This window comes from Dermacentor albipictus, chromosome 4 (genome assembly GCF_038994185.2).
Source record: "Dermacentor albipictus isolate Rhodes 1998 colony chromosome 4, USDA_Dalb.pri_finalv2, whole genome shotgun sequence".
Lineage (NCBI taxonomy): Eukaryota > Metazoa > Arthropoda > Arachnida > Ixodida > Ixodidae > Dermacentor > Dermacentor albipictus.
Window position 1 is genome coordinate 106,974,950 of NC_091824.1, and position 26,550 is coordinate 107,001,499.

Consider the following 26,550-nt stretch of genomic DNA (forward strand, 5'->3'; position numbering starts at 1 on the left):
GATTGCAGGAAAAGCTGGTAAAGAAGACGCTAACTGCGTAATTTTCTTTTTGAACAGGAAAATGTTTGGCAATGTAAAAGTAATTGTCTCCGACAATGGACCTGCTTTCTGAAGTTGTCAGCTAGAGGAACGGGCTGAAAAGCGTAACATCAAGTTACAGTTCACTGCGCCCTATCATCCTACTGCAAATGGGATAGCTGAAAGGGCTATCAGGAACACCAAACAATACATTAGCATGTACCCAGCATTGCCAGGTGGTTGGAAACATCTGGAAGAGGCAGTAGCTCACCACAACCGCTCATATACATCTGACCTAGGATGCACTCCTCTATTCACTGCAACTGGGAGACCACCTTATCTGCCCGCGGATATAAGCCTCGGCATTGACAAGAACATAAAGCTCACAGAAGCAGCAAGAACTGAAGATAGTAGATCAAGGTATCGTGAAAGAATTAAGAAAAATTTCTACAAGAGGCAGAATACAACGTTACCAACACTCGATGTTGATGACTTCGTACTGGTAAAAAGAGGGCCAAGCCTGAATGCGGCCTATAACGGACCATTTCGTGTGATCAAAACGGCAAGTCAACAAGAACACTTAAAGACCATATGATACATTGGTCCCAATGACACCATGGAATGCGCTGCTATTGGGAATATATTCAAGTATCATCCCAGGAGAGATGCAAACAATGCTGGGTGGAATGAAGCAATCCTACGCAAATAGAAGAAGTTGAAACAAGGCAAGAGGCAGGAGGAGAAAAGAGAATAAAGAAGTGCGAAAGAACACAATGGAGCCTGTGTTGTGAAGCTGCTAAGTGCAGTTTTATTACAACTTTATTGAGGGAGACAAGAGAGAGAGAGTATATTGAGGGAACGCAGAGAGTTATGGAGCGTGCTATACTGCTCAGGAGGAAATGGAAAAAGAAAAAAATAGGGGACTAAGGAGTAATGATAAGTACAGGCAGTAGCATACAATTATATACATGCTTGTGCTCAAAGGGCTCGTTTACCACCTTGAACCTAGGCTTTTGTTAACTCAATATTCTGAGAGCTTTGATGGCTCACTTCATTGATATGTCCAGTTGACGGCATAGTAACACTTTATCTGAAAGGCCTGTTAATTGGTGCTAACGAAAAGACCAATGTCTGCCATTCACAGGCACACTTGGGGCAACCAACAAGTATACATGCTCCACTGTCTCAGGTACTTTGCACGCTTCACAGTTTGGCGAGTCGAGGCACCAGATATGATGCGAATAGTGGTGCGTTGACAAAACCTAGTCTGCCCCCGGATGCAACACACTGAAAACTGCTACATTTTAAATTACAGAAAGCTGGTATGTATTTACAAATGAATCAGCATAGTTGAGTCACAAGTGCAGGCAATGCATAGATGAAAAACTCCAAAAAAGGTGGGCTACCTGAACTGAAAACCATTATTCTTTCCATTCAGTATCGCACCCGAGTGAAAAAACTTGTAACATCCCGGTTAAGTTCGAGTTCTATCAAATATAATGTGTTTTTTTTCAGTTTTCGTTTCAGTTACGGTTTGATACCCTGCCTGGGACATGCGTAATGAAAGTTTGGATGGTGCGGGGAACAGAGGACGGTGACATTGTTGTCACCAGGCCGCATGTAGCCACCTTAATCACTATTCTAGCCTGATGCCTGCAATCTCGGTTAAGTGAAATGAGGTGTGCAAGCCACACTGTACGCAAGCCAAATGGGCAAGCTTAAACTTACAGGTTTCTCGTCACCGTCGAGCACTTCTTCTTTGGTGAAAAGGCTCAGGCATTGCTGGATTGTGACAGGGTCTGAGCTCTGCACAATTGCAAAGGCACATAAACAGTGAGTATATGCATGAACAGAGAACAAAGGAACACTAAATGGCACAACAAGGAAAGCGATGGTATATAACGATGATCCTCATTACTCCATCTATTCTGTTCTTGTTGACGGCTGCGCAAAGGATTAACTCTGACAATAGCAAAGCCATAGTGGCGATAGAGCAAGTGAAACAGTTTGAAAAGGGTAGAGCTCAAATGTAACAAGGATAGAAGCTATGTTAGCAGAGCTGTAGCTGTTCCTGCATCATATTCTAGGGTTCTGAAAATATTCAAAATTTGCAGGTAACGAATAGAATAACAAGCTCATTCGGTCCTTGAATCAAGCAGTCACTATTCAATTTTGTGTTTGAATGAAATAATCATTATTAAACAATTCTAATAAGTTTTAAATAGTTTTCAACACTTTTACATTGTTGACTGTACATGATCAAACATGAAGCAAAGATGCAATAACTTTCATCCCACTCACAGTGTACATAACAATGGATGTCACTATCGCTCAGACAACCAGACTCAAACACAACCACTGTCAATGAAATGTTGAGAGGACATGCTATTCAGAAGTGGGTATCGTTTCATACTATTTTTTGATGCAGAACCTGTGCCCTCTCATCGTAATAAATATGAAAATGTTTCATTGCAACGTACTTTATACAATAGTGACACCACCTGCCGTGAACATTAGACCTAAAATAGCACTTTTTTCAAGCTCTGTCATCGCCGCATACGGCACACATCTACGGTTCCGTCGTGAAGGCATATAGATATCAGATGGCTAATAAGGCTGTTTTTCTAAACTTAATATAATAATGCAAGACACTTATCCTTTAATGGGGCCCTGAACCATTTTTTATTGAAGTGGAGAAAACCATTTAGGTGAAAATAGGCTATTTCAGAAATACTTTGCAACAAAAAGTACTTCAGTGCATTTAGCTGAAGCGGAGTTATTGGCATTCAAACACGGCCTCCGCTGTGCTCCCGTTCCTTCCTCAACGCCTTGCACTGTGAAGGCTACGGCGCAGTGGAGCGTGCCCACAACGCTTCGCCTTCTAAATTCACCGGCGCATTTCATGATAGCATCGTCCCAGTGCGGGCGACACTGCCAGCCGCGGGAGCGGAGTACATGCGGAAGTGTGGCTGGCTTTGCTTAATTTGACCACCTGTGTAAAGATATCCCCGATGTGGCATGAAGCCTTATCATTTGTCGCTGACTGCCAAATTCATCAAAATGAATTGTTTTCTTATTCAAATTTGCGTTTTTCAATTGCCCAATTCAGAAAATGCTGCAGCCCCTTTCCGTGCAAGAAAAAACGATAAGCGACTATACTTATTTGCATGAAAGGCCGAATTTCAATACAACAAAACTTCAATACAATGAAGCAATTTTACCTACTTCATTATATCGCAGTTTAACTGTATATGATAACAGTTACAAGCATGCATATTTTACATGCCGATATCGCCGATAACTTTAGATTTACTTTATTATATTGAATAATTCATGATATTCATGTTCATTATATCAAGGTTGGGCATTACTCCTATTGAGCGTGACTTTTATCTTGGTGAGGCTTTATGAAAGCACAGCTCACACGTGATGAAATTAAAGGGGTTCTGAGATCATACTTCTGACTATTCATATTTTTTTTTGCATTGAATCAAAGTCCTAAACTCGTCTGCTCCCTATTAAACACAGGGCTATAACTAATGCTGTTAGAAAGGTTAAGTGGTCGCTGGATTCGCGATACGTGTTACCAGCACAAAATCAAACACGCCACAAAGAGAAGACAGACAGCACAAACACTGGATAACAAGTGACATTTACTCAACATTGGCCTACACCAAACAAGGATTGCACCAAACAGCATTAATGCATACATGCAAGTCATCTTCTGACCAAGAGACTTACTTTTTGTGATACCAATAGAAGTAGTGCTAATACAGTTATTCCTATACTTTTTATTCATGTTGGCAGTGCAATATTTGAGGAAACAGGCACACAAAGAAACAATACAGACTGGGTGAGTCAGGACTAAGCAATGCGAGAGATTTTTGAAGCTCTCGCTCACCAGCGACAACCACAATAAATGTGTGAGCATTCCATCAGTGTGACACTAGCATGAGAAAAGTATCAGTACTTGAATGAACGTTCCGCAAGCATGCAGCGGCAACCATGTTTGGTACAGTGAATTTGTTTAGGACATCGATACTGCTATTTTCACATTGGTCGTTAAGGGTATTTTCACCCTCGCTTGTGCACAATTGTTCAGGCCGGTATGCATATTTGCAACAATGTAATAACACTCAGTTGATGTAAATACCAACACTCACTCCACCTATACTGTTTCCTCGTCTGCGTGTTTTCTGCAATTTTCCACTATGAATATGAACTGCAGCAACCAACTCGCCCGCCTTTTCACTTGGACAGTTATCCCCCCCCCCTTCTTTTTTACTGCAAAATGTCACAAAAACCAATCTAGTCTGTTCTGATTTGAAGTGACATAGGACATTTATGTTATCAAAAAGCAAGTGACACTGACATCTTTGACAATGTCCAGCTAGATGTCATGGCCCTGCTATTGCTTCTACATGCATGCTGTGTTGTCTCAGGCTATCATTTAGTCAACTTAGTCAGCTTCCAGTCTGACCTATATATAGCATCTTCAACACGATCGAGAGCGGTATTTTCTAAACGCACTCAGTTCTGCACAAAACTCGGGTGGTTTGTGTGTAAAGAAGTGCAAGGCATACTTTTTTGCACAGGTGGATTTCCTAGTCATGTCAATGACGACCAGGAACACACGTGCCAACCTGTCTGGAGCTGAGAACAAAGCTGGGACGTCCTGCCTTGCCGCCACTTTCTTTACTAGTTTCTTTCTTTTGCCACTTCTGCATTTGTGGTGTCTGTGCCCTCCCTCTGCGTACAGCTTGATTTTGTGCTGGTAACATGTAACAAAAGCTTGTCTTTAAAGGAATTCATGTGCAAAGGCGGCTCTCACCTTGGGTATCGGGAGGGAGAGATCCCAGAAGGGGTCGAAGGTCACCGATTTGTGGCCGCAGACACTGCACTTGAGCGTGCTCTTCAGCTGGCCAACGAAGCAGTCTGCATAAAAAATAGGCACAGTGGTCAGTGGCAAACACCTTGATGCCACATCATGATTGATCAATTTTGAACGCCTCAAAGCAATACTGGAACTATGGGAGAGCAGCTGGGGTGCCTCAATCAACATGCGTGCAAAGCTCGGCAGACAAGCATGTTAGCATTCCACTCCTGCCGGAATGTGGTCACGGCAGCTGGGAATCGCACCCACGGCCACATGTTCAGCAGCAGAGTTCCACAGCAACTACAGTGGGTGCCAGGTCAAGAGGCAAAGTACTTTTACAAGAGGGTGCAAATATGAAAAGGGACACACAATCTGTGTTCAAACAGCGATTACTGATCAATTTACGCTCAAACAGCAATTACTGCTGAAGAATGAATTGAAATGTGACTTTATGGTACTATGCAGGTAGAAGAGTGAATCAATGTGCTAAGTAGTTTTTGTGTTCACAGCAGAGCGCCACATGATGCTCTATTATACGAAGGACATTCAACAGTTCGGTCTACCATGTCCACACAGCCAGTCATCTTGCACTACAAAGTGCCATCAGACTTAGAAACTGGGTGGAACAGATGCTCGAGAAAAAAACAATACCGTAAGTTACAGGCAGCTTCACAACAGCGAGAAGTGGCAAGGCACAATGGCAATTCCCTGTACGATTGATGTGCTTGAATTTAACAACATTGAACTTCTAAAGTGAAAAGCTGTTTAGGGTTCATGGAGTAGTTTTTGGTACTCTGTAAATGCTTGCTTAAACCACTATGGCTGAGCACACTGCTTTGATTTTAAATGCAACGTACCTACTGACCAATCCCAGCGATAATGACGATGCAGAAGCGGCCAAGCCAATGACAAAGGCAAAAGGAATGACCCATGATGAAGACAAAAGGAACAGAAAACAAGAATATTTACGAAATACAGGCCCACGTGCACATGCAACACTACGTGAACTACTGTGAAGTGCTTTTGCAGCATTACTTCCGAGTACGCATTTTATTCTGGCAGTTTAAGAAATTAGCTACCACAAAACGAATGACTGTGGAGGCTAAGAAGAGAACTGCTCAAAATCAGATGGATCAGGTGCCTCATAGTCATCAGAAACCACTGAAATTTTTTTTAAACCATGCAACTGGAGTTAGCCACTTGTGCATGAAACGTTTGACCGGCATTGCGTTGCTAAGCCCGAGGGTGCGGGATGATCACATCCTGGCCATGGAGGCCACATTTTGATGAGGGTAAAATGCAAGAACGCTTGTATATTGTGCATTGGATGCACATTAAAGAACCCCAGGTGGTCAAAATTAATCTGGAGTCCCCCAGAACGGCGCACCTGTGTCGCATTGCGGTTCGGGCACGTAAAACCCCAGAATCAAATCTAAAACTCAACATTATTCAAGATCTTTCCAAACAGCCAATTTTCTGCACCTGCGTTTTTTCCCTTTTTTTCTTCCATCAGCACATTTGCAAACAAGTCGAACAGAGCAGAGGAACTTTTACGGCAATTAACGTGGGCACTAAATTTTGCAAGCTGGCCAAGGCAGATGAGAGTCACACTGCAGATGAGAGGAGGATGAATCTGCACTGTGAATCATTTGTAGAACCAATAATTCAACCACAGCACATTTGCTAAAACCACAATTAATAAATTATATTGTAAAAACAATTAAGTCTGCTTTCCCTGAAGTTTCATGATAGTATCTAGTATCCACACTCAATTCGCAGCTACGTGTCTGAAAATTGTACCTACCCACAATCTTGCTGTCGTCATATCGCAGATATCTTTTCCAGGCCTCTGCTGCTTTCTGAGACTCACTGCAAATAATGTCAGCACAAAAAGAAAAAAGATCTGAGCCACAACCTTTGCTAGGATTCAACTAGTTCTACATGCCAGTGTTCCATTTATCTATCTGTGCTTTACGGGATATTATTAAAATTAATCAGTTCTTATTTTACACAATAAGTGCTTAATGACTGTGGGAACATCGAAACAAGTGTAGTGATGCTGTCTAAAACTTTCTCAAAATGGTCCTACACAATTTCTACCAGCACAAAGCAATTGGAAATGTACCTTCTACCAAAACATTGACTGTATGCCTTTCTATATTTTTGCAATTTCATGTTTGTACAAAATCTTACCAGAACATTTTTTCATGCATGAATGAAATACTGAAAGTTTACCTTTAAATTAGCAATACTGAAATCTTGGGTATGATATTTGAAGTTCCATGCTCCCACAGGCACCAAAGGTATATCACATATGCAAAGTTCTAGCAGAGCATAGGCATTAGATGTGTCTTGCAAGGTATCTTCAATAGAAATTCCACACAGACTTTACAGTCAAACTTGCATAAAGAATGGAAAGCACTTTCATAACAGTCACGTTCAAATGTGTACAGGCTATGTTTTACATTAGGTGTGCAATGTAATTCTAAACAGAATGAAACCTAGAACATCTTGAAGTCTTGCCACTTTTTATACTTCTAAGGTTCATGGTGATCCTTCGAACACCACAGGAATATACGAGTCAATTTCATACATTTAATAGTGAAAAGGAGGGAAGTTATTGAAATATGATTGCGACTTGTGCATGTTCGTGGTATTTAACATAATATATATATATAGCAATGTACAATAAACACCGAACAGAACGGATAACTAGAAACAAGCACTGCATGGAATTTTTTTTTTTTTACACAATTAACGTATGTAGACAGGCATGAAATATAGACATGACATGAGCTATGTGCTGCCATTAATTGCAACCAAATTTGCAGCTTATGTCGCATATATGTTTATTTCCTTATTACCGTATTTTTGCGATTCTAAGCACCCCCTCTACTTTCGCGAAAGAATTTGGAAAAAAAGTTTGCATGCGAATGTAAGCACCCCCGTATTTGTTAGGAAGAGCGAGTAACCAAGACCGCCAAGCGCGCTTGCTCGCTCTGTCATCGAGCCGGAGTCGTCGGAGTCCCGAGGTGGAACGGCGTCCGCGGCGTGATCTTGCCGCACAGCCGGACTGCAGAGCCGCGCGGACTCGTGAGTGGCAGTGATAGTGACTAAGCATCCGACACAAGCAGTGGGCTCACTGTCTGCGCCGATTTTTCTTTTGGATGTTTGCAAAATAAAATGTTATTTCTCGCACCTGTCTCGTCGTGATGTTGCAACGAAAAGGGGTAGGGGGGGGGGGGGGTCATTCCAGTTTTTCAAGGCACTTATGCATTACTGATCAGCCTTCACTATCAGTCACCCTCGCAAAGCTAACAATGACTGTTCATTCCAGTTTTCTCGAATCTAAGCAACCCCCCTCACTTTGGGCATCGTGATCATGAAAAAAAAAAGGGGGTGCTTAGAATCGAGTAAACACGGTATTCATATCTCCAAGGCCCAAAAGAATGACAGAAAGCAGTGGTACAATAGAAAAATAAAAATGCAGAACAATAACATGCACGATTCAACAGTTTTCATGGTAAATAGCAGCAATGAAACAATCTTTCATGCCTGTTTATTTATGTATGCTACCACCTCAACAAATCCTTCAGTTCAGTGCTTGTCCTTTGTGCCAAATACAGAGTAACACTGTCTCCCAGAGACATAACATGAAAGCACTGAAATGAAGCAGTATTAAAGCTTTCCACCAACCTGAGATTGTCATCTATCTCCGTGGTGAGATGCCTTGGCCTTGAGGTGATTCGGTTAATGTCCTCATGAAGACCTTGCAGTAGATAGTGCAGGAACTCCTGGGAGTCTTGTTGACTGCAGACAAAACAGCAAGTAAATATTTTACGCACACTACCAAAACCATAACGAGGGAAAGCTTAGAACTATAGTTTGCCCATACCCGAAACAGGCCAACATTGAAGCTTGCAACCATCATAAAGATTGCAAGGGGCCACTCACAGGGATTAAATGCCGGCAAAAATTCTACAAACTGGCCTGAATGTGTGTGATGTTGGTCTTCCTGTTAGATGGATGGGTGGATGGTACGAGCATCCCCTTTTAAATGGTGTGATGGAAGAGTTTTTAAGTATTTATTTTAAGTACTTATTTTAAGTATTTATTTAATACTTTTGTCTGTCTTTCTGCCCAATTCTTATAGTCAAAATATGTGGCCCTTCGTAGCAAAGCAATGGATATGTTAAAAGCTTTATTACAGTTAACACAATTACAACTAAGCTGAAAAAGCAGCATAAATGTAAGTAAGGGACAGAAAAATCAAATACTGAACGAGCCCGTACTAACTGCTACAGCAAACATTTATCACACGTTTACATGTAATGCTCAAGTACTGCACACAACAAGGCACTTATGCATTACTGATCAGCCTTCACTATCAGTCAATATCACCCTCGCAAAGCTAACAATGACTGTCAGCCTCTAACAGATGTTCATCAACAGTGCCATATGTCAAAGCCAAGCAGCACCGAATATGCAGCAAACAGTGCTTGCACACGCACGCACACGCACGCACACGTTTTTTTGGCATACAGGCAGCTTTCAAGCAATACATTACAAATTCATAGTATATAGCAGTAAGAGTTCAGTTACTGGCACAATATTCAATTTAGCTTAAATAAATTTGGCTGTCACAATAAACTAAGTAGCAAAAGAAAAAAGAACAAAAATTAAAAAAGGGACCTGCCTGTAGCCCATGAAACGTGGTGCAAACTTCTGTATTTGGCTGCGAAATGCCTGAGGGCTGATGGCATATTCACCATTGCTGCACCTCCAAATTGACTTCATGAGTGTTGCGAAGGCTGCGGGAAATCAAGAGGAAGAACGCTCAAATCAGTGAATCGGTAGTTTCATTTAAAGGCAATATACATTCAAAACAGCCAGACCTCATTATAATGAAGCTGCATCCAACACGAAAATATATTACATCATACATTCGTTGTAAGCATGTATTAGTTACATGGCGATATCAGCAAGGGAAATTTCTTCCTTGCTTCGACCCTTAACGAGTCTATACAGTACACGGTTTGTCAAAACCTTGACGAAGCACAAACTGTCATTTTGTAATCTTAAGTATACATTATATCTAAATATAAATAAACTGTTGCAAACAAAAGCATAAGAAGAAACTCCAGCTTTGCAAGTTCGCTCGAGGCACTTATGGGCAATCATTACACTTCACCACTACCTTCTGACAAGAGGCTGCCTGACTTAATTAAATTAAGTGCTTATGTAGCATGTGCTTCTTCTAAGGCTTTTTTGAACCAGATTGAATTAAAACATGGATTGGAGTACTAAATGTAGGATTAACAAAGCCCGACTGTACTCTTCTCTTGCCGCACAAGACTTGAATTATGTCTCAAAACATTTCTAGACGATATAGCAAAAGCTTTTTGGAGCTGTAGAATTAAAATCCTTGCTAGCTGTCAACACATCTCACGTGCGGAACAAGAGTTACTCGCATAATGAGCGTTCACAAGACTAGACAAGATGCAAGTAAGGAGAAGTGGCTTTCAGAAATGTGAACACACAAGTGCCGATGCACCGTGAACGTTCAGTCACTGTCACTTGCCCACATACCTTCAAAGAGGGCCCCCTTCATGGAAGAGGTGCTGCTGTTTATTTCGGAGACATAGCCGTCCTTCAGGCAATACTCAAGCAGGGGTCGGGTGTGTGCCAGGCATTGCACTATCGAGTTCATGAAGCACTGCACGGAAGAATGAGATCAACATTACCACAAAGTGCACAGTATCAAGTAATAGTTATAAGGAAGCTAAAAGAGAAACGCTATATTAGTGCTTTTAGTGCTATTAGTGCTATTAGTGCTATTAGTGATTTTGCAGTAAGGGGTTGATAATTAGGGCAGAAACTGAATGTACAAATTTTTTTTTCTTAAATTTGGCGCCTGAACACTTGTGCCTATATATGTCAATGTGATGTCAAGGTATCTTCTGGTATCTGGGTTGTTGTGGCGAAAGTTCTTGAAGCCTGCAAAGTTCAATCTTTGCCTTCTTTAGAATACACTGTAGTCCATTTTCAGTGATAAAAATTTCAATAGGCCCGAGCAGACACTATCAAAATCCAGGACACTGCAGCCAGTTGGTGCAGCAACTGTTGGGCACCATAAGACTTAACGAGTAAGTGATCGTGCAACTAACTTGCATTGCAATGTTGGCCGAGCCATCAAAATGCCTGTTTATACTCATTCTGCTTAAAGGGCCCCTCACCAGGTTTGGGCGTTGCAAACAGACAAGCGCAGTGCATAGATGACATGGTGCTAATTGTGTCTGCACATTATCAAACTGCACACTCTTCCTTTCAAGGGACTCCCAGCCAGAAGGACAAGGTTACACGCACAAATGCCTTTACATAATACCTGCAATGTCACCGATTATAACACAAGACTTCGGTCAGTCATCCAATATAGGTTACATAATGCCGACAACAGAAGCGCGCTGCCCAGCAGAAAAAGGGGGGAAAGGGAAGAAAAAAAGGTAGGCAGGGCTCGTGACGTATACGTGACATGGTCCTTTGGCCATGGTATGCAACAAGGCAGGGAAGAAATTGTGCTTGCGGATGATAGTTGAGGCATAGGGTGCGTGCTGGCAATGAAGCTCCCCTCCTGGCAGCCATGGCAATGTGACAATTCAATTTCTCCTATCTCCTCTCATCAACCAATTTGAAAAAGTATTGCAATAATAGGCTCCCTAATACGGCACCGCACAACTTCTACTTTATACAGTAAATTTCTTATGGCGGGCTGTTGAGGGGCCCTCAAACAAAGGAACACAATTACAAAACTCGATCAAGCGTATACTAGTATCCACTAATTTAGCACTTTCACTACCGAAAATTTTTAGTAAATGTAGCAACATTGCAGCTATTGTATACAGTGTAGCAAATTGTGTGTGCTAACAGCATTTTGACTAAAAAATCTCGTTCTAGTACTGATGTAAATTCCCAATTCCTTCACATGCAATGCAACAGTTCTTTGCAGCAAATCACAGAAGGAAATTATATCATAGTAATTTGAAAACTTTGTATGCTTTCTTGAAAGAGGCCATGATGAATTGAGAGCAGCTATCATTGCCTAACAAGAATAGATATGCCGCATGCAATACAGAACGTACCTGACCTACTTTAATTTTGTCTGGAACATGAAAAGTTGTATGCATGATGCACCTGTTCGAGGTTACTACACAATACTCAATGGCATTCTGAGGTAAAAATCAATGAATACTGGAAGCAGGCAATATAGATTTAATAGAAAAGTAATAAAGAAACAGTTTTTAGGGGCCTTAATATTATTCGTGAAGGAAATACTTTCCTCAACGTCAATCACACTCTAATAGTGAGATATACCTAATTGAATGCATCACAGCTGCTGTTCCAATGTTACCTTTTTCTTTATTCTGTTCAATTTTTATCATTTATAACTGGTGCCTGGTACTGGTGCAAAATCAGTCGAAATGCAGCACGAGCAAATGATGAAGCATGTAATTTAATTAAAACATAATTGAAACAGAGAGTTTTAGAATAGGGGCATATATTGGGGCCCCAAAGAGCTTTGCGGGTGTTAGCATCGGGGCATGCAGGATTGAAGACTTTTAAAATAGGGCTTTGTGTTTGCGGATAGCGTATCGCGCTGACAGTGCCACTAAGGCGTCAAAGAAAAGCTATTAGAAATAAATAAAATATAACAGTTTATGATAAGAATAGTAATTTTGACTTTCGTGTATTTGCGTTTAATTACATTTTAGAGGTTATTCTGTAAGCAGCAAACAATTAGTAGCACTTAGTTTTTGACTAACCAACTGTGCGTACCTTCACCAGCCAAGCTAAGTCGTGTTAGGCCTACGAGCCATAAAATCCACAATCGAATTCGTAATCAGCGGCGTCTAATGAATCAATCTTCATAACACACTAGTTCAGAGAAAGCAATAACCGCAGTCACGACTCCTAGCTTGCAAATCCTCACACGTTACCAATCGAACCCAGTTTGGTGCTAGGTTAGAGCCGTCGCTTCGATGGGTGCCGCCATGTTTGTTTACGTAAATCTTTAAGGGCAACTTTTGGGGCTCCCGCTAAATGTGTGAAATAGCATGCCCAACGCAAAACCCAAACGCAGTTTGCGCCTCGCGCATGCGCAGTGGCTTCGACGGTATTTCTTTGGGGCCCCTATTCTAAAACTCTCTATTGAGTTATTACGCAGCCATAACTTTGGCGAGAATGCTGTCACACATGGAAGCAACTAATGGCACGTTTTTGGACAGTTATCATAGCAATTCATGGAATGCAAGAAAAAAATGGGCACAGGCTTCAAACAAAGCATTTTGCCCTAGCCAACTGTTACATCAAGCCAATGGAGAACACAAACCCAATGTGTCAATAAGGCAATGTTGTGCTGATACTTTTGAGGCTCAAGTGGTACAATTTTACATTACACGCCCTATCAATATGGACCAAAGTACTATTAAAACCATGAATGTGCTTATTCAAGACGGTCACTACAGCTAGGTATATATAATGATGACAAATGTTGCTCACTGTGTTGCCAAGGTTCCGAAGCCCCAGTGGGGCCTTGTCCAGATGATCTCGGGATCTTGAGCTTCCAACACTGACCCCACTTGAGCTCTCCTGTAAATAGAAAAATAAAACAACTCAGCATGATATTGCACACAGGATTACAGACCAATTTGACCAACAAAATTACTGAACGAAGAGTTAAAATCACATAGAAAATACATTAACCTTTTTCGCTAGCGATCAGTTCAGCCGGCATATTTCAGCATGGCTGGAATGACCCAAAAGAAAGTTTTTAGCAGTGTAGACAATTTCTTTTTCATTGTTACCAGAACCGAATGACTGTCCAACCTTCTAAGCTTGCTCCAGAGCAGCACATGCGTATTGTGAAATTAAATGGACATGTGCAATGCACTTTTCTTGACATAACTCAACCTGCTGGCAATGATGGCAGTTTGCACGAGTGCATAGTGGCACACCAAAGGAGAATGTCAACAATGCATGCATTTCTTTTTCTCAAATGACAAGCTATTATAGGCCACACTGCCAAATGCTGAAGAAAGTAAATGCTGTACAGAGAAAGTTGCATATGTATTACACACCGACGGGTGCACATGGTTAAATCAGCAAATATGCATGCTTCCTTTTACGAGATTACCATCGCGTGATATGACAAATATGTCATGGCATAAACCGCGCCCCCGCTGTAGAGTAGTTGTTATTCTACGGGTGCCGCATGTCACAGGCTCACCAAAATTATACACGCGCGCATTAAGCAGATTAAGGACGAACCAGAAGTTTTCCCCAGCCGTTGCCAACGTATTTGACACCACAATTTAACACGCACAGCCGCCCGTAAGGCTCTGACCGATCGACCATGCCGTCCAACGACTTTCGAGCAATGCCACCGTGCACTGAATCTTGCCGAGAGCCACTTACGAAGACAATCACATTCCCGTTCCAAAGAGAATTTGTACGCTTATAGCTTTGCGGAGAATGGGGCGAAGCATCACATACGAGGAACAACTTCTTCGACACAGCCCACTTGATTTGCATGGCTTCCCGATGTGCGTGTCCGTCGCGGATGCAGCAGGTCTGCGTCTTCGACGCGCTCGTCGGGAGGTACGCACACACCGGCGCGGCAAAACTACAGTCCAGCACACAGCCGATGAGTGAAACACCGTCGGCTACTCGTGCAGCGTTCCGGCATTCGTGTTGTCCCAAGAAGAGTCCGCGACGACGAAGCCCGGTGGCAGGAGGCGCCGCTTCAGCTGGGAGGCGCAATCAGCCGCGCCGACGGCTCGCCGAGCAATCGTCGCGCGATCTCCTCGGAGCAAGTCCCGACGCCGGCGACAACGAGCACAAGAAGCCGACTGACGTTCGCAGGAGGCCCGCACAATCCAAGGTCGCGCGAAGGATTCGCCCTTTATCGCGCGACGATGCGCCGCCACACCACTGCCGAAGGCGAGTATTCGTCATGCGCAAGAACGGGAGAGACAAAAAATCTCGACGCCGCTCAGTGGAGCGCGCAACCGCAAAGGCTGTTAGCGGCGGCGGCGGCGGGCCTCTACGGGAGTTTTCGCACTGCTGACGTCAGCACCTGTGGGCGCGCGCGCGCGCTGCACAGAAAGCTCACGGAGTAATACAACTGCTGGCAGCTGCTTGCTCGTCACGGACGCCTTCAAAGTATGCGATAGAACGCGACAGGTCGCCCCCGGAAAGCGGAGGGATCCGCTCCTGAGAGTAACGAGCGGAAATAACTAGTTAGAACGGGTTCAGCATTCGCTTCCTTTCGCACCTGTCAGCCCGTACGCGTTCGCGCAGCTCCATGAAATGCTACTCACGGGCAACGTCTTCCTGTCTAAGACCTGCATAAACTACCAAAACAAGGGTGAACATTTAGCCCTGAAAGTATTTTCAGAAGATAATTTGCCATGTACTGCATCACACCGAAGAACGGAACGTGCGTAACGCATTCGACGCCTACTAATGCGAATATGCCATAATTTTATAACTGTCCAATGCACGCGTTTTTTTTTTTTTCTCCGAATAGCACTTTATGTACTTCACAAAAAAAAAAAACGATCACTGTCACCACACGCCGATGGACGCCGCGCACGTGCTCTGGGCGTGAGAATAGACGGGAGAGGGCGAGCAGCAAACGACCAATCTCGGCGGCTGCGCGGCGGGGCACATTCCTTTTTAAAAAAATAGATGATAAAGCGAGAGAGACAGGGTGGAGGAAAATGGGGAGGGGCGCGGGAGGAGGGTAGGGGGGAGCGGTAGTACACGGCCGGCCAAGTGACGCACGCCCGCTGCACGAGACGAGGGTTGCGTCGCGTGTGCGTCGTCCGACGCGCCTGCGCTCGTTCTCCCTTCGCACGAGGCCGTCACGTTCTCGCAACCCCTTCGATACGGCAGCGCTAGCGAGTCGACGATGTGTGAACGCCCCTGAACTCAGATGCCGTTCGCGATGGGCTCGCTATAAACCGTACGCTGTGTTCGCTATTATTTCCCCTTTCTTTTCGGATGCTCGTCTCCATCCTTGACCACGGTGTTTGACGCAAGCTGGGGCAGGGCGCTGTGACGGGGTCGAAAATAATATAAAGGAAAGTAACACCTACTCCCCGTAGTTGTTACTCAAGGTGTTACGCAAGTTGCGCAGTGTGGAACTTTTTTTCTTTACTTTCTTTTTCGACGGCACGAGCACTTGGCGTTATATAGGAGAGATTAAAAACAAAGTCTGGAGTTTTACGTACCAAAACCACGATATGATTACGAGGCACGCAGTAGTGGGGGACTCCTTATTAATTTTGATCGCCTGGGTTTCTTTAAAATGCACTCAGTGCAGAGTACGCGGGCGTACTCTGCACACGTCACGGTGCACGTTCTTACGTACACGTCATACGGTGAGGGCGAGCTCGCCCACAGGGGAATTGCGCGAGTGGAATATGTTGGCAAATAATGAATTTCCATTTCACCCCCATCGAAATGCGCCAAGGACTCGATACCACGTCCTTGGGCATAGCAGCGCAACGCCAAAGCTACCACGGCGGGTACGGTATAACAATGAATGCGACTACTGCCAGTAATAGATTGTAAACTGATGACTGACCTGGTTCAACGTTATAAGGCTGCACAAACGGGCTACGAGGAAGGACGTGGTGGATGGCTACGGATTAATTTCGACCACCTGAAAGTTTGGTGCATCCTGGCCTCATTCCGCAACCTCGCGCTCTCTAGGCGAACGTCATAGCCCCTAAAACAAGGCAGCGGTATTGCACTGCGCGAAGGCCGAATGCAGGACAACGCGAGCCATATAGTTAAAAAGCCAGATACTAATGTCGACAGAAATTATCCGTAATGGTACATAAAGGTTTCGCATTTCAACGAGTCTTCCGCAAGCGGACTTCAGCAAGGGGCACGACTATGTGCTTCGAATAAGCTTTTGAATAACGGAAGCCATGCATCCGATGCATAATCTTTTATGCAGCGGCATCATTCTGCATACATAGTAAATGTGCGTTTCTTTCGCAGCGGCCGCTACCTAATTTTTTTTTCTTTCACTTGCCAGTTTGAAGGATGCACACTGCACCTTTAATTGCGGAGGCCGTATAAACAAGGCACCCTCGACAATCAAGACGACGAGGCGAATTCATCCGGCGGAAGACAAACTGCTGAGCTGTTATAATAAAAAAGTCAGCGACACCGGGACGACATGTGTGTAGAAAGCGCGCAGCTCTCACTCGCAGCACTCGGTTATTGGTTTTTTTTTCATTTGTATAGCTTTGCTCCCACCACTGCAAAACAGTTACAGGTATGGACAACGACGCGCTTCCGGCACGTGTCTAGCGTAGGCGGGCAAATTTGGCCCGGCGCGGAAACAAACAGCATGCGTGCAGTCTACGCGCTCCATTAATCTTCGCTATAGCGTGACGCATGAGGACTTTCGAGAAGTGGCCAACGGAAGCGAAACTTCCGTACAGCCTCTATACGCTCAGTGATGTTCCGTACGCTCGAAAAGCCATCTGTATATCGAAGCTTTCGACCGGACACCTGCCATTAGAGGTAAAGCGTTTTCTGTTCAAGCCAGGAAGCGCCGAAATCCGGTGATAAAACTGACGAAGGTCAGTGATCGAGAGAAGTTTTTTTAAATAGAGCAATGTCCCCTAACAATGGTTCTTTCTCACGCCGAACGCATTAGGCTATGCACGCGCGATAGAGCTATATCCGTTATCCAGGAGACGCATGGAAGGCCCTGCATGTATATATTACAGCAATTGCCCGGGCAGCCTGAACATGTTACTGTATATCCGGTTATTGTAGATACGCAGAAAGTTGGTACAAAAGAAAAAAAAGAAACCGTTTATAGACATGTCAGGATCATCCCTACCAATTATGCCTCGCTAGATAAATGCTTCCTTGTGTGTCTTGCAACGTCATACGGTGAGGACGAGCTCGCCCACAGGGGAACTGTGCGAGTGGAATATGTTGGCAATTAATGAATGCCTGGCTTCACATATGCTTAAAATAATACGCCACTCATAAGCGCCGTTATCAGCCTCACATATCCGGCTCAGTACACGCAAAAGCAGTTCTACATGGGGCCCACACGGTGTGTGGTTATAAGGAGTTGGGCCCAGAAGGAGGCATCGTCGCAAAGGTGATTACAGCGGCACTGCTCTTATCGAAGCGGGCTTCTTGTTCCCTTATCACAACTCCTGAGCACCGGACCGCGCGGTTGCCATCCATGGGGGCTCGTATATACCTATATACTTCAGAGATAGCATCGCCCATTGTCGCCAGTGCTGTATAATAACCCCTTCGGCACGCCGAAGCTGCTGAATTACGAGTCTGACCGCTCTACCTTGCCCGTCGGCTTTCTAGGTACAGCATACAGCGCATGCGGCGATTAAGATGCTCGGAGAAATAGAGAAACGAGATATGTTGGCGCGTGGAGCGCAGCGCCGTTGACATGCCGCGTCTTGGACACAACACGCGCAGAGTTCTGCATGTAAACATGGGACTGAGCTGCCGAGAATAAGAACACGACAAAACGAACAGAGGCAGCTGGGAAAGGAGCACGTGGGATAGGGTCAACAAACTTCGCAAGAGAAACCGCGTGTCACCAGTGTCGTCACCAGTGACGCGACGCCCTAGTCAACTTTGAACTAAAACCTGCACTTCGTATATACGAGCGAAGTTCGACGCAGTCGACGCTGTACAGTGCATATACTCTGCGAGCCGCGAAGGGTACAGCGGTATATACCAAAGGGCACACGCAGAAAGAAACGGCAAAGGCGAACCGTCGATAGATACGCGAGCGCACACACAAATATGCAAAGGCCACGTGCAGTAAACCTCTCGCGAGCGCGAACAAGGAAAGTATGGCGAGCTCTGTGCACTGAAGGAAAACTCTTCGGACTGAGGAAAGGGCACACCGACAGCGACGTCACTGACAGTATATGCGTATACCGCATTGCTGCCATTAAACGAGAAAACAGCTGGTGCGTTCCGATACGAACGTCACTTAAGCCCCCGCGCGCACATTTCTATGCGTAATCCGCGTAGCCCGCCAGTGGCCCTCTCTCACTCTCATCTCGGCCACCTTGTTTCCTTCCTTCATTGCCGAAGCGGCTTCACGCTTGCAATGGCCGAAGGGGCCTTCATACTTGTGCTACACGCGCCGCGTTTGATAAACAGCGCACGAAGGCTACTTAAGAATTGCGTGTATAACCGCACCTTCATCGGTATAAGCCCCACAGGTGGAAGGACAGCGAGACTCATTTACTGTGCCATAAAGGGCAACGGCTCTGTGGCCGCCATAAACACGCACCGCGCAGGTGCCGCGGTGGAGAAAGCACCGAACGAAGTTACGTCCACTCGAAACGAGCACTGGGTGCGTAACTTGGCAAAGTGAGAGCGGCCTCGTCGCAGAGTTCTCGAGCTTATTTCTAAAAAAGGAAAAAGAAAAGGAGAAAAAAAGAATGAATGGTGCTATGCTGGTCAGAAGGCGTACAAACGTGGTAGACATACCTGCAACTTTAAAGTGGGCCGCGGAGCGTTTATTAACGACGCGGTGAATGGACGCAAGTATGAAACGGGGACCCGTAGCGGGAACGTCCCCGGTGAGATTTCTGCTTGATTTCCAGCGGCTTACTTTTTCCACGCGCAGATTCCTTCTTCTTTTTCCTTCGCTTTCTGTCTTGTCACAAGCTTAGGCAGCAAGATCCTCCATTCTGTACGGATGAATATACGTCTCTCTCTCTCTCTCTCTCTCTCTCTCTCTCTCTCTCTCTAACAAAGAGAAAACAATTGATGCTGCCTGAAACTTCGAAGAGAGTTTAGCGTACATGGAAAATGCGAATTCGACCCTCCTGTCCCCTAGTTCTCGTAGTGAATTTCCGTTAAATCTTTACATACTGATGTTGAGGCACGAAGCATGGTGATGAACAGGAATTCCTTACTCGCGCGCACTTTACCGTAGACAGCTACATCGTTAAAAAAAAGAACAAGAACACCGCCGGTACATTATATTTCTGCCGTGGTTATGCATTTACAACGGGCCCTTTGATCTTTCAAAGCTCTTAAGACCTTCTTTGGGAACAATATCGAATACATTCCTACAATGCTCCGTCATTTATTTTTGCTTTTCTTCTGTTCACTCTTTCATAGAGCACTTTGTATACGTAGTACGTGAATTCAGGTCTGTTCAGCCGTACCTGCCTTTGTTGACGCGCTAGGCAGTTACAACGTTCGCACGTTTTCGGTGAACGTGGCTTCATAAAAGCAATTTTTTAATTACGTATGTATTTTCTTTTTATTTACGCATGTTGGTGCACCACGTTTGACGCACAGCCGGGGCGTCCGATATATTTTTGCGCGCTTCCTCTTTCACCAAACAAGACGGGAACTTCACACAGGAAGGTGGATTAAATGTCGTCGAACAATGGACACGGCTGGAGCCAACGTTTCGAGAAGGGGACTGCCTTGACGAAGGCCAGTCCGCTTTGTCTCGACACCGTGTTGGCGCTTTGAGGAAGTCAGGGCTCACGAGATGGCGATATTCCACAATATGGCGGAACTTGACAGTGCACACAACATCGCACGAGGGCTTGCTTTACAGCGAAGCTGTGTACCTCTACAGTCCAAGGAAATTTCCGTGTCGTTGTTGGCGTGGTAAGCAAAAAACTCCCCATGCGTGCATAGGCCGATCCCGGAGATATTGCAATGCCGGGCCGACCCGCGGCAGAGGTGCAGTTCACCATCAAGGGGCCCACATACACAGCTTCGCTAGTCATCCTTATTCAGAGTGGAAGGTCACTGATTTTTTTTAAACACGCGATCACAATAATGGCGCTATGAGCATCCTCTATAGAAACAGGCTCATATGGCACAACCAAACTCGTTTTCCTCAATTCCCTGGCGTGTTTTCTCAATATCATTGTTTTTTTTTTTTGCAATGGTGCAAAACAAAAAAGAATCGCTGCATCCTTCGCACCACCAATCTCGTAGCGCATTTCCCCCAACTCCCTCTCGAACCCGGTCGAGGCCTCGGTGCCAACAACGTTCACATTTATCGCCGGATGGATTATGCTAAGCGCGAAACGTGCGTTTCGTGCCAGCCCCCCCCCCCTCCATCCACGCTCCCCCCCCCCCCCCCCCGCCCGGGCGGAGACAACACGCACGTCCAACGGGGAGCTGCCGCCACGGCAGCGCTCAGGCGTAGCGGGGAGTCGCTACAGCCGTACGTTCGGCGACGCGCCGCTGGACCGCGGCGACGTCCCGGTGGAGACACTGGAGACCATCCGCCAAGCACTCCGCAAGAACGCCAGAAGCCTGCAGGACAAGCTTGGAAGTGGATCCAGCGTGCTCCGCCAACGGCGCGGATCGCGACCCCAAACCTCGCAGGCTCAAAGTGCCGGAGCCAAGCCGCAGGCGCGCCACCTGGAGGACAGCGAACGCAATGCTGGAACAGCGCGATCCTCCTCTTGTGTGCCTATGGACCCGATTAAAAGTGGGCGAACGAAGGACGTCCGAACCTGGTACAAACAAGTTTCGACAGGGGTTGACTTGTCCTCGCAGGACGTTTAAGTACCCTTGACGAAACGTAGCTCCACCAGGCCCGAGGCAGTTCTTATTCATCGCCAACTGTCAACCAACTCAAGTCTCCACAGACTTTATCATTTCTCTCTCTCTCTCTCTTTTTTTTTTTTTTAACAGCGAAGGTGTATATGGCCGGGTCCTGGAAAACATTTCGTGCGTCTATTGAGCCGTGTAGAACACGCGTTTAGCGTTTATAGCCCGACTTTCGCGGCGCGCGGGCGCGCGTCGTTCGACGCCGGGCGCATCATAGTACAATGTAATACTGTATCCACCAATAGTTGTGCTTCATTCTTTAGTCATTGCCATTGCGACGTTATCGGTTGTAATTTGGCCGCGCTATGGGCAGGACGCGTATCGTTCGCTCCGAAGAAGGACGTGCCCTCGAGGAACGGAAATGCAGAACAGAAGCGCGTGCGGGCCGACGGCTTCGGGCCCCTGAAGTAGCTGTTCCCTCAGGAACAGCGTGCCCGTCTAGATCGTCGGCGGCAGCAACAACGGGAATATGCGCGGCGCCGGCGGGCCAAAATGACCGACGACGTACGGACCGCTAACGCCAAACTAAAGGGTGCGCCCGCCAGCAGGACCACAGAGTACCGTGAGGCCGAGAACACCCAACGCCGACGTGGCTACAATCCAGCCGAACGTTTCCCGGCAGCCTCGTCGTCTTCCGAGGCTCAACATCGTGAAAGTGCGACTATAGACGCGCCTCGCCTTCCACTTACGTGCATGCGGCGTTTGACGCACGGCAATGGGCAGTTCGCCACCACATACACAGCTTCGCTGCAGTCATATTTCTCATTTTTCTTTCCCCATGCATTTCACTTTCCAGTCGAGCGTAGTTAGCAAACCAGGCTCAATATTTCCTACTTCGTCAGTTCGTCTCTCTCTCTCAGATACTTGGCTTTTATCCAAGCGCATTTTTAGGAAGGCGGGTAACTTTGGCTGTGATGTTTCTTTTTTCATTGATCACGTTTCTTCGCAACGAGACCCATTGCGAAAGCTCGCGTCCAGGAACAGGAATCTTTCAAGAAACGGCGCTGACCACGAACGCAGACGAAAGACCAGTTATGTCTTCAGGACGCGGCCAAAGGGTGAGGAGAAAAGTGAGAGCGAAGGAAGGGATACGTGACACCTGCCAACAGCCGCTCAAATGTCAACGAAGTACCGAAGCAGCTGCATCGTTGGAAAATGTCAAGAGAACAACGCGCGCAATTCCCATGCGTTCCTCCCGTGCGTCTCGGCAACATCCACGACCTCGAGTCAATGCACTGTGTGGTACAGATTGGAGAAGCGAGTTTCTCAATGAAAGTCATCCACAAATAATTCCCGATTGTTAGCAGTTCGTCACGCGCGTGCGACATGCTCGAACACGTGACGGTCACGCACCCGCGCTGCTTTCAAGAACGCTAAGACAGGTTTAATGCACGACCGTGACCGTGAATGCAAGAGCCAAGAGAGGCGTATCCTTTCGTCCTAATGAAAACGTGTATGTCACATTCTCGTTCGGCGACAGAGGCCAACAGCGAATGCTTCATACACAAGGACGTTAAGCTGCGACCCTGAGCAGGACAGTCTATACGAGCGTCACGTGCAGCCGCCACGGAAACAAACCACTCATATTTTCCGAGCATTGCGATTAAGATACAGCGACTAATTTCCTGAAGGTTCACTTAAACAGCGATGGGCATGCGATCTCGCGCATTAAGTTATACCAGTTACCACTTGCATCGCATGATAAATAACGAGAAATTGAACCAGAAATAAAAGCAGCTAAGAGTAGCTGCTCCCAGAAATCCACGAACGGATCGCGATGCTCGACACAGCCGCGAAAACGGCACGCGCTCCACGGCGGCTGCACGGGCGGCGAAAGTGTGCTTGGCACTCTCACGTGCATGCGTACACATGAGGTAGGGCGACGCTACTAACATCTTTCCAGGAGGTCGTTTTCAGCCAATGGCGCAAGTGGGACCTTTTCAAAACGACAACCCGGAAGAGTCGCATGAGGCAGGCCCACATGTCTCCATCGCTAGACGAAGAACCCTGCTTGCTGCCGTGAGCGCCATCGGAGCCCGAACGGCGCTGGAGCGAGGACGCTCTACGTAGCGACTGCACGCACGGCTCGGCAGTGCCGCCGTGGGAGCCGCTGGACAGTCGCGACTGCTTGCACGGCTGCTGCTGCTGCTGCTGCGACTGTGGCTGCGACTTATGCGACTGCTGTTGTGGCTGTGGCTGTGGCTGCTGTTGTTGCTGCTGCTGGCGCTGCTGGCGGTGCACGTGCGTCACAGCCCCGGCCGCCGGTGCCGCAGGGTGCAGCGGCTGGTTTCTCAGGCTCGGATGGTTCTGGTGGCTTCGCGGCGCTTGCTTCGGACTCGGCAGCGCTCCTGCGCCAGTCACACGGCGTTCGGGCCATCGTGCTGGGCCTCTCGCGGTTGGGAACGCAGCCGCCGCCAGCTCGCGGCACGCGGGCTCCCTCATGCCTGGCACCGGAATTTGTTTTAAGGCCGCATAATTAAGGCACGGCAATCGCGAGTACGCAGATATATGGTGAGCCCTGAGGATTTTTTTTGCGCGGTGTTTTCCGCACACCGCGACTTCAATCGCCAATGCAGTGTGAGCAGTTTGAGCCACGACCGGGGCAGCGCGAGAAACGCGAAGCCAATAGTAGCCAGCAAGCTGGAAGCCCTATGGTCCTAACGATGTCGACATGTCGGCTGTGCCTCCGTGCAGAAAGAAGACAGCGTGCCACGGGCATATGTACTGCGGTGTGCGTTAACGTATACAAAGGAGAGCGAGAGATAGCGACGCGAGCCTTACTGCACGGCGCCGCGAAGCCAGCCCTCCTGCAGCAGGCGGGCTGTGTCCTGGTGTGAGCGATCCTGGGCACGTCGCAGCATGCAGCCGCGGCGCCGGTTCTAGGCATCGGGGGGCTGACGGTGGCCCGGCGACGAGCGACGACGGCGGCGCCGCATGGGGCTCCTCCGGCTGCCACGCTGGGCCTCCGCCGGTGAACCTCTTCCGCGCTGTGCGACTGCACGGCCGCCGCTCCAGCTCGGCGCACAAGCCGGCTTCGTCGTCGCCCATCGACAGCGACATCGCCCGTCTGCTGGCCGCGAAATCCGGCGCTTCCTCTTCTTCGGCAATGTATTCTTCTTGCCTGTTGTTGTTCCTCTTCAGTTTTACTATCTTTCTTTCCGGTGAGACAAGCAAGACTGCCAGGGAATAAAGCGCGGCAAGAGAAAACGACCAGCATTTTTTCGAACTGGTCCACGCTAGCGTCAGTCGGATTTCGAATGAACGCAAGTGCGGTCGATCATGCAGAAGATCGATCGTTCTCAATAATAAGAACTCTCGGGTGTGCTTTGTGTATGTAAGCAAGACCGCAGCGTGTGGTGCCGGGGTCATAGTTTATAGGCAGCTGTTATCGCCCTGGATTGAGAATTTAGAATGCTTTGGGACATCGTCGATGAAATGGCACAGACCCACAAGAGGGTACATAACAGAAGACACCGTCGATGACCACTCACAAAGAACGTCGTCGTCGTCGTTGTCACAGGGGATTGGTCACACATTTGTTAGGATTTCTTGAGCTTTCAACAAAACACTATCGCAAACATTCGTTGCGAAGACTTCAGACCTGTGCAACGAACTCTTCCAGTGTACCTCTCGTCTGACTATTTTAGTACTTTTTGGGCTCGACCCAGGACACCTCCGTCGATGACGTGCTATGCCATCGTATTCTTCAACCTCTTCATCTTCGGCAAAAACCATATGTTGAGGATGAATTCCTCAACCACAAATGTGCGGTTGCGGACTTCAGCACTGAAAGTGCGTTACAAATACACAAGTTCGTTGTTAATCGCATCGTAGTTGCCATTACCGTATAAGCGTATTATTTTATTCCATGATTCTCGTTTTGGAAAGGCAAAGTTAAATACAGCGTGAGTTACTTTATGGTCACTAATTTCTCGGAAATAATAGATCGAAGATAGGCTAGACGGATTGTTATTTGATATAAGACCTAAATTTCTGGCGGAGTCCTGCACTACGCGTGGTGGTTCTAAAACTAGCTGGGTTAAGTTGAAGTTAAAGCAGACTTCGAGGAAATCATTTTAGGTTCTACTATACGACAAAGGTGGATAGCTATTCCAATTGATACGAGGGAAATTAGTCTCTGAAGAGCAAAATCTGAGCACGAGTTTTTTTTTTTTTTTCATTAGTACGTCTAGGTCGCAGTTAAGCTAATCAGTAAAGCCAGTGTCTGCTCGCGGAAGGGGGCGGGGTGCAAACACCGAGTAAGATAGTTTGCGGAGTTGCACGAAAGTGTAGCCATACTATTTCAAGGTCACTTGGGTTGTGAACAGCGGAGCACGGTAACGTAATACTGACGGCAATGAGCACCCCGCCGCCTCTATAAAGTCCTGGCGGTCGTTACGGGAAACATGGAAACCGGATAGGTCATCCGTGACCTCCACATCGGATACGTCTGCGGTTAGCCAGCTTTAAAACTGGATTAGATAAGACGTCACGTTTGCGAAGGAAACTACGTATGTTAGATTAAATTGCTGAAATAGTAGTGTTATAGACGAGTTGACATCGGACGCTGTGTTGATTGACAGTGATGTAGCGATTACTACTAGACTTCCTTTGCACATTTCGGAGTTTCGTTACACACGTGCTAAGCAGATCCTATGGACAGAGTTTTGTAGCGGAAAATGAAACTGATTTGGTCCTTGCAAAAGGCAGTATTTGACTGAGAAATAAGCTCAGTTTTCACATTCGTGATTAAGAGCAGCGGCTTTGAGAACTCCCCAGAAGTAGTTTCTTCGACTTATGAGAGAGAGCGGGAGCGAGAGCTTATTGAGGAAGCACGTGAAGGGACAATTAGCACCTCGTTAATTGTGACCTCCGTGAACTAAAGCTTTAAACGCGAAACGCTGCTCAAACGACAAAGATGGCCCAAGAACACTCGCAAATGAATACAACTCAAAAAAAAGAAAAAGAAAAGAAAGACGTGACTA

The 26,550-nt window shown here is 46.5% G+C and overlaps 1 protein-coding gene across 4 annotated transcripts in view; it reads right to left on the reverse strand.

The window, feature by feature from the left end:
• LOC135920933 (ubiquitin carboxyl-terminal hydrolase 2-like) overlaps positions 1 to 26,550 on the reverse strand; it is a 284,940-nt gene that overhangs the window by 14,854 nt on the left and 243,536 nt on the right. For 3 of the 4 annotated variants that reach the window (XM_065455220.1, XM_065455221.1, XM_065455219.1), the window contains exons 4-10: positions 13,451 to 13,540; positions 10,484 to 10,610; positions 9,591 to 9,705; positions 8,591 to 8,704; positions 6,699 to 6,763; positions 4,850 to 4,953; positions 1,747 to 1,824 (exon numbers count right to left, since the gene is read on the reverse strand). In XM_065455220.1, coding sequence (XP_065311292.1) covers positions 1,747 to 1,824; positions 4,850 to 4,953; positions 6,699 to 6,763; positions 8,591 to 8,704; positions 9,591 to 9,705; positions 10,484 to 10,610; positions 13,451 to 13,540 — 693 coding nt within the window. Of the gene's footprint in view, positions 1 to 1,746; positions 1,825 to 4,849; positions 4,954 to 6,698; positions 6,764 to 8,590; positions 8,705 to 9,590; positions 9,706 to 10,483; positions 10,611 to 13,450; positions 13,541 to 23,458; positions 23,914 to 24,346; positions 24,480 to 26,550 lie in introns of those variants that run through there. The other variant, XM_065455222.1, reaches the window with a different exon arrangement.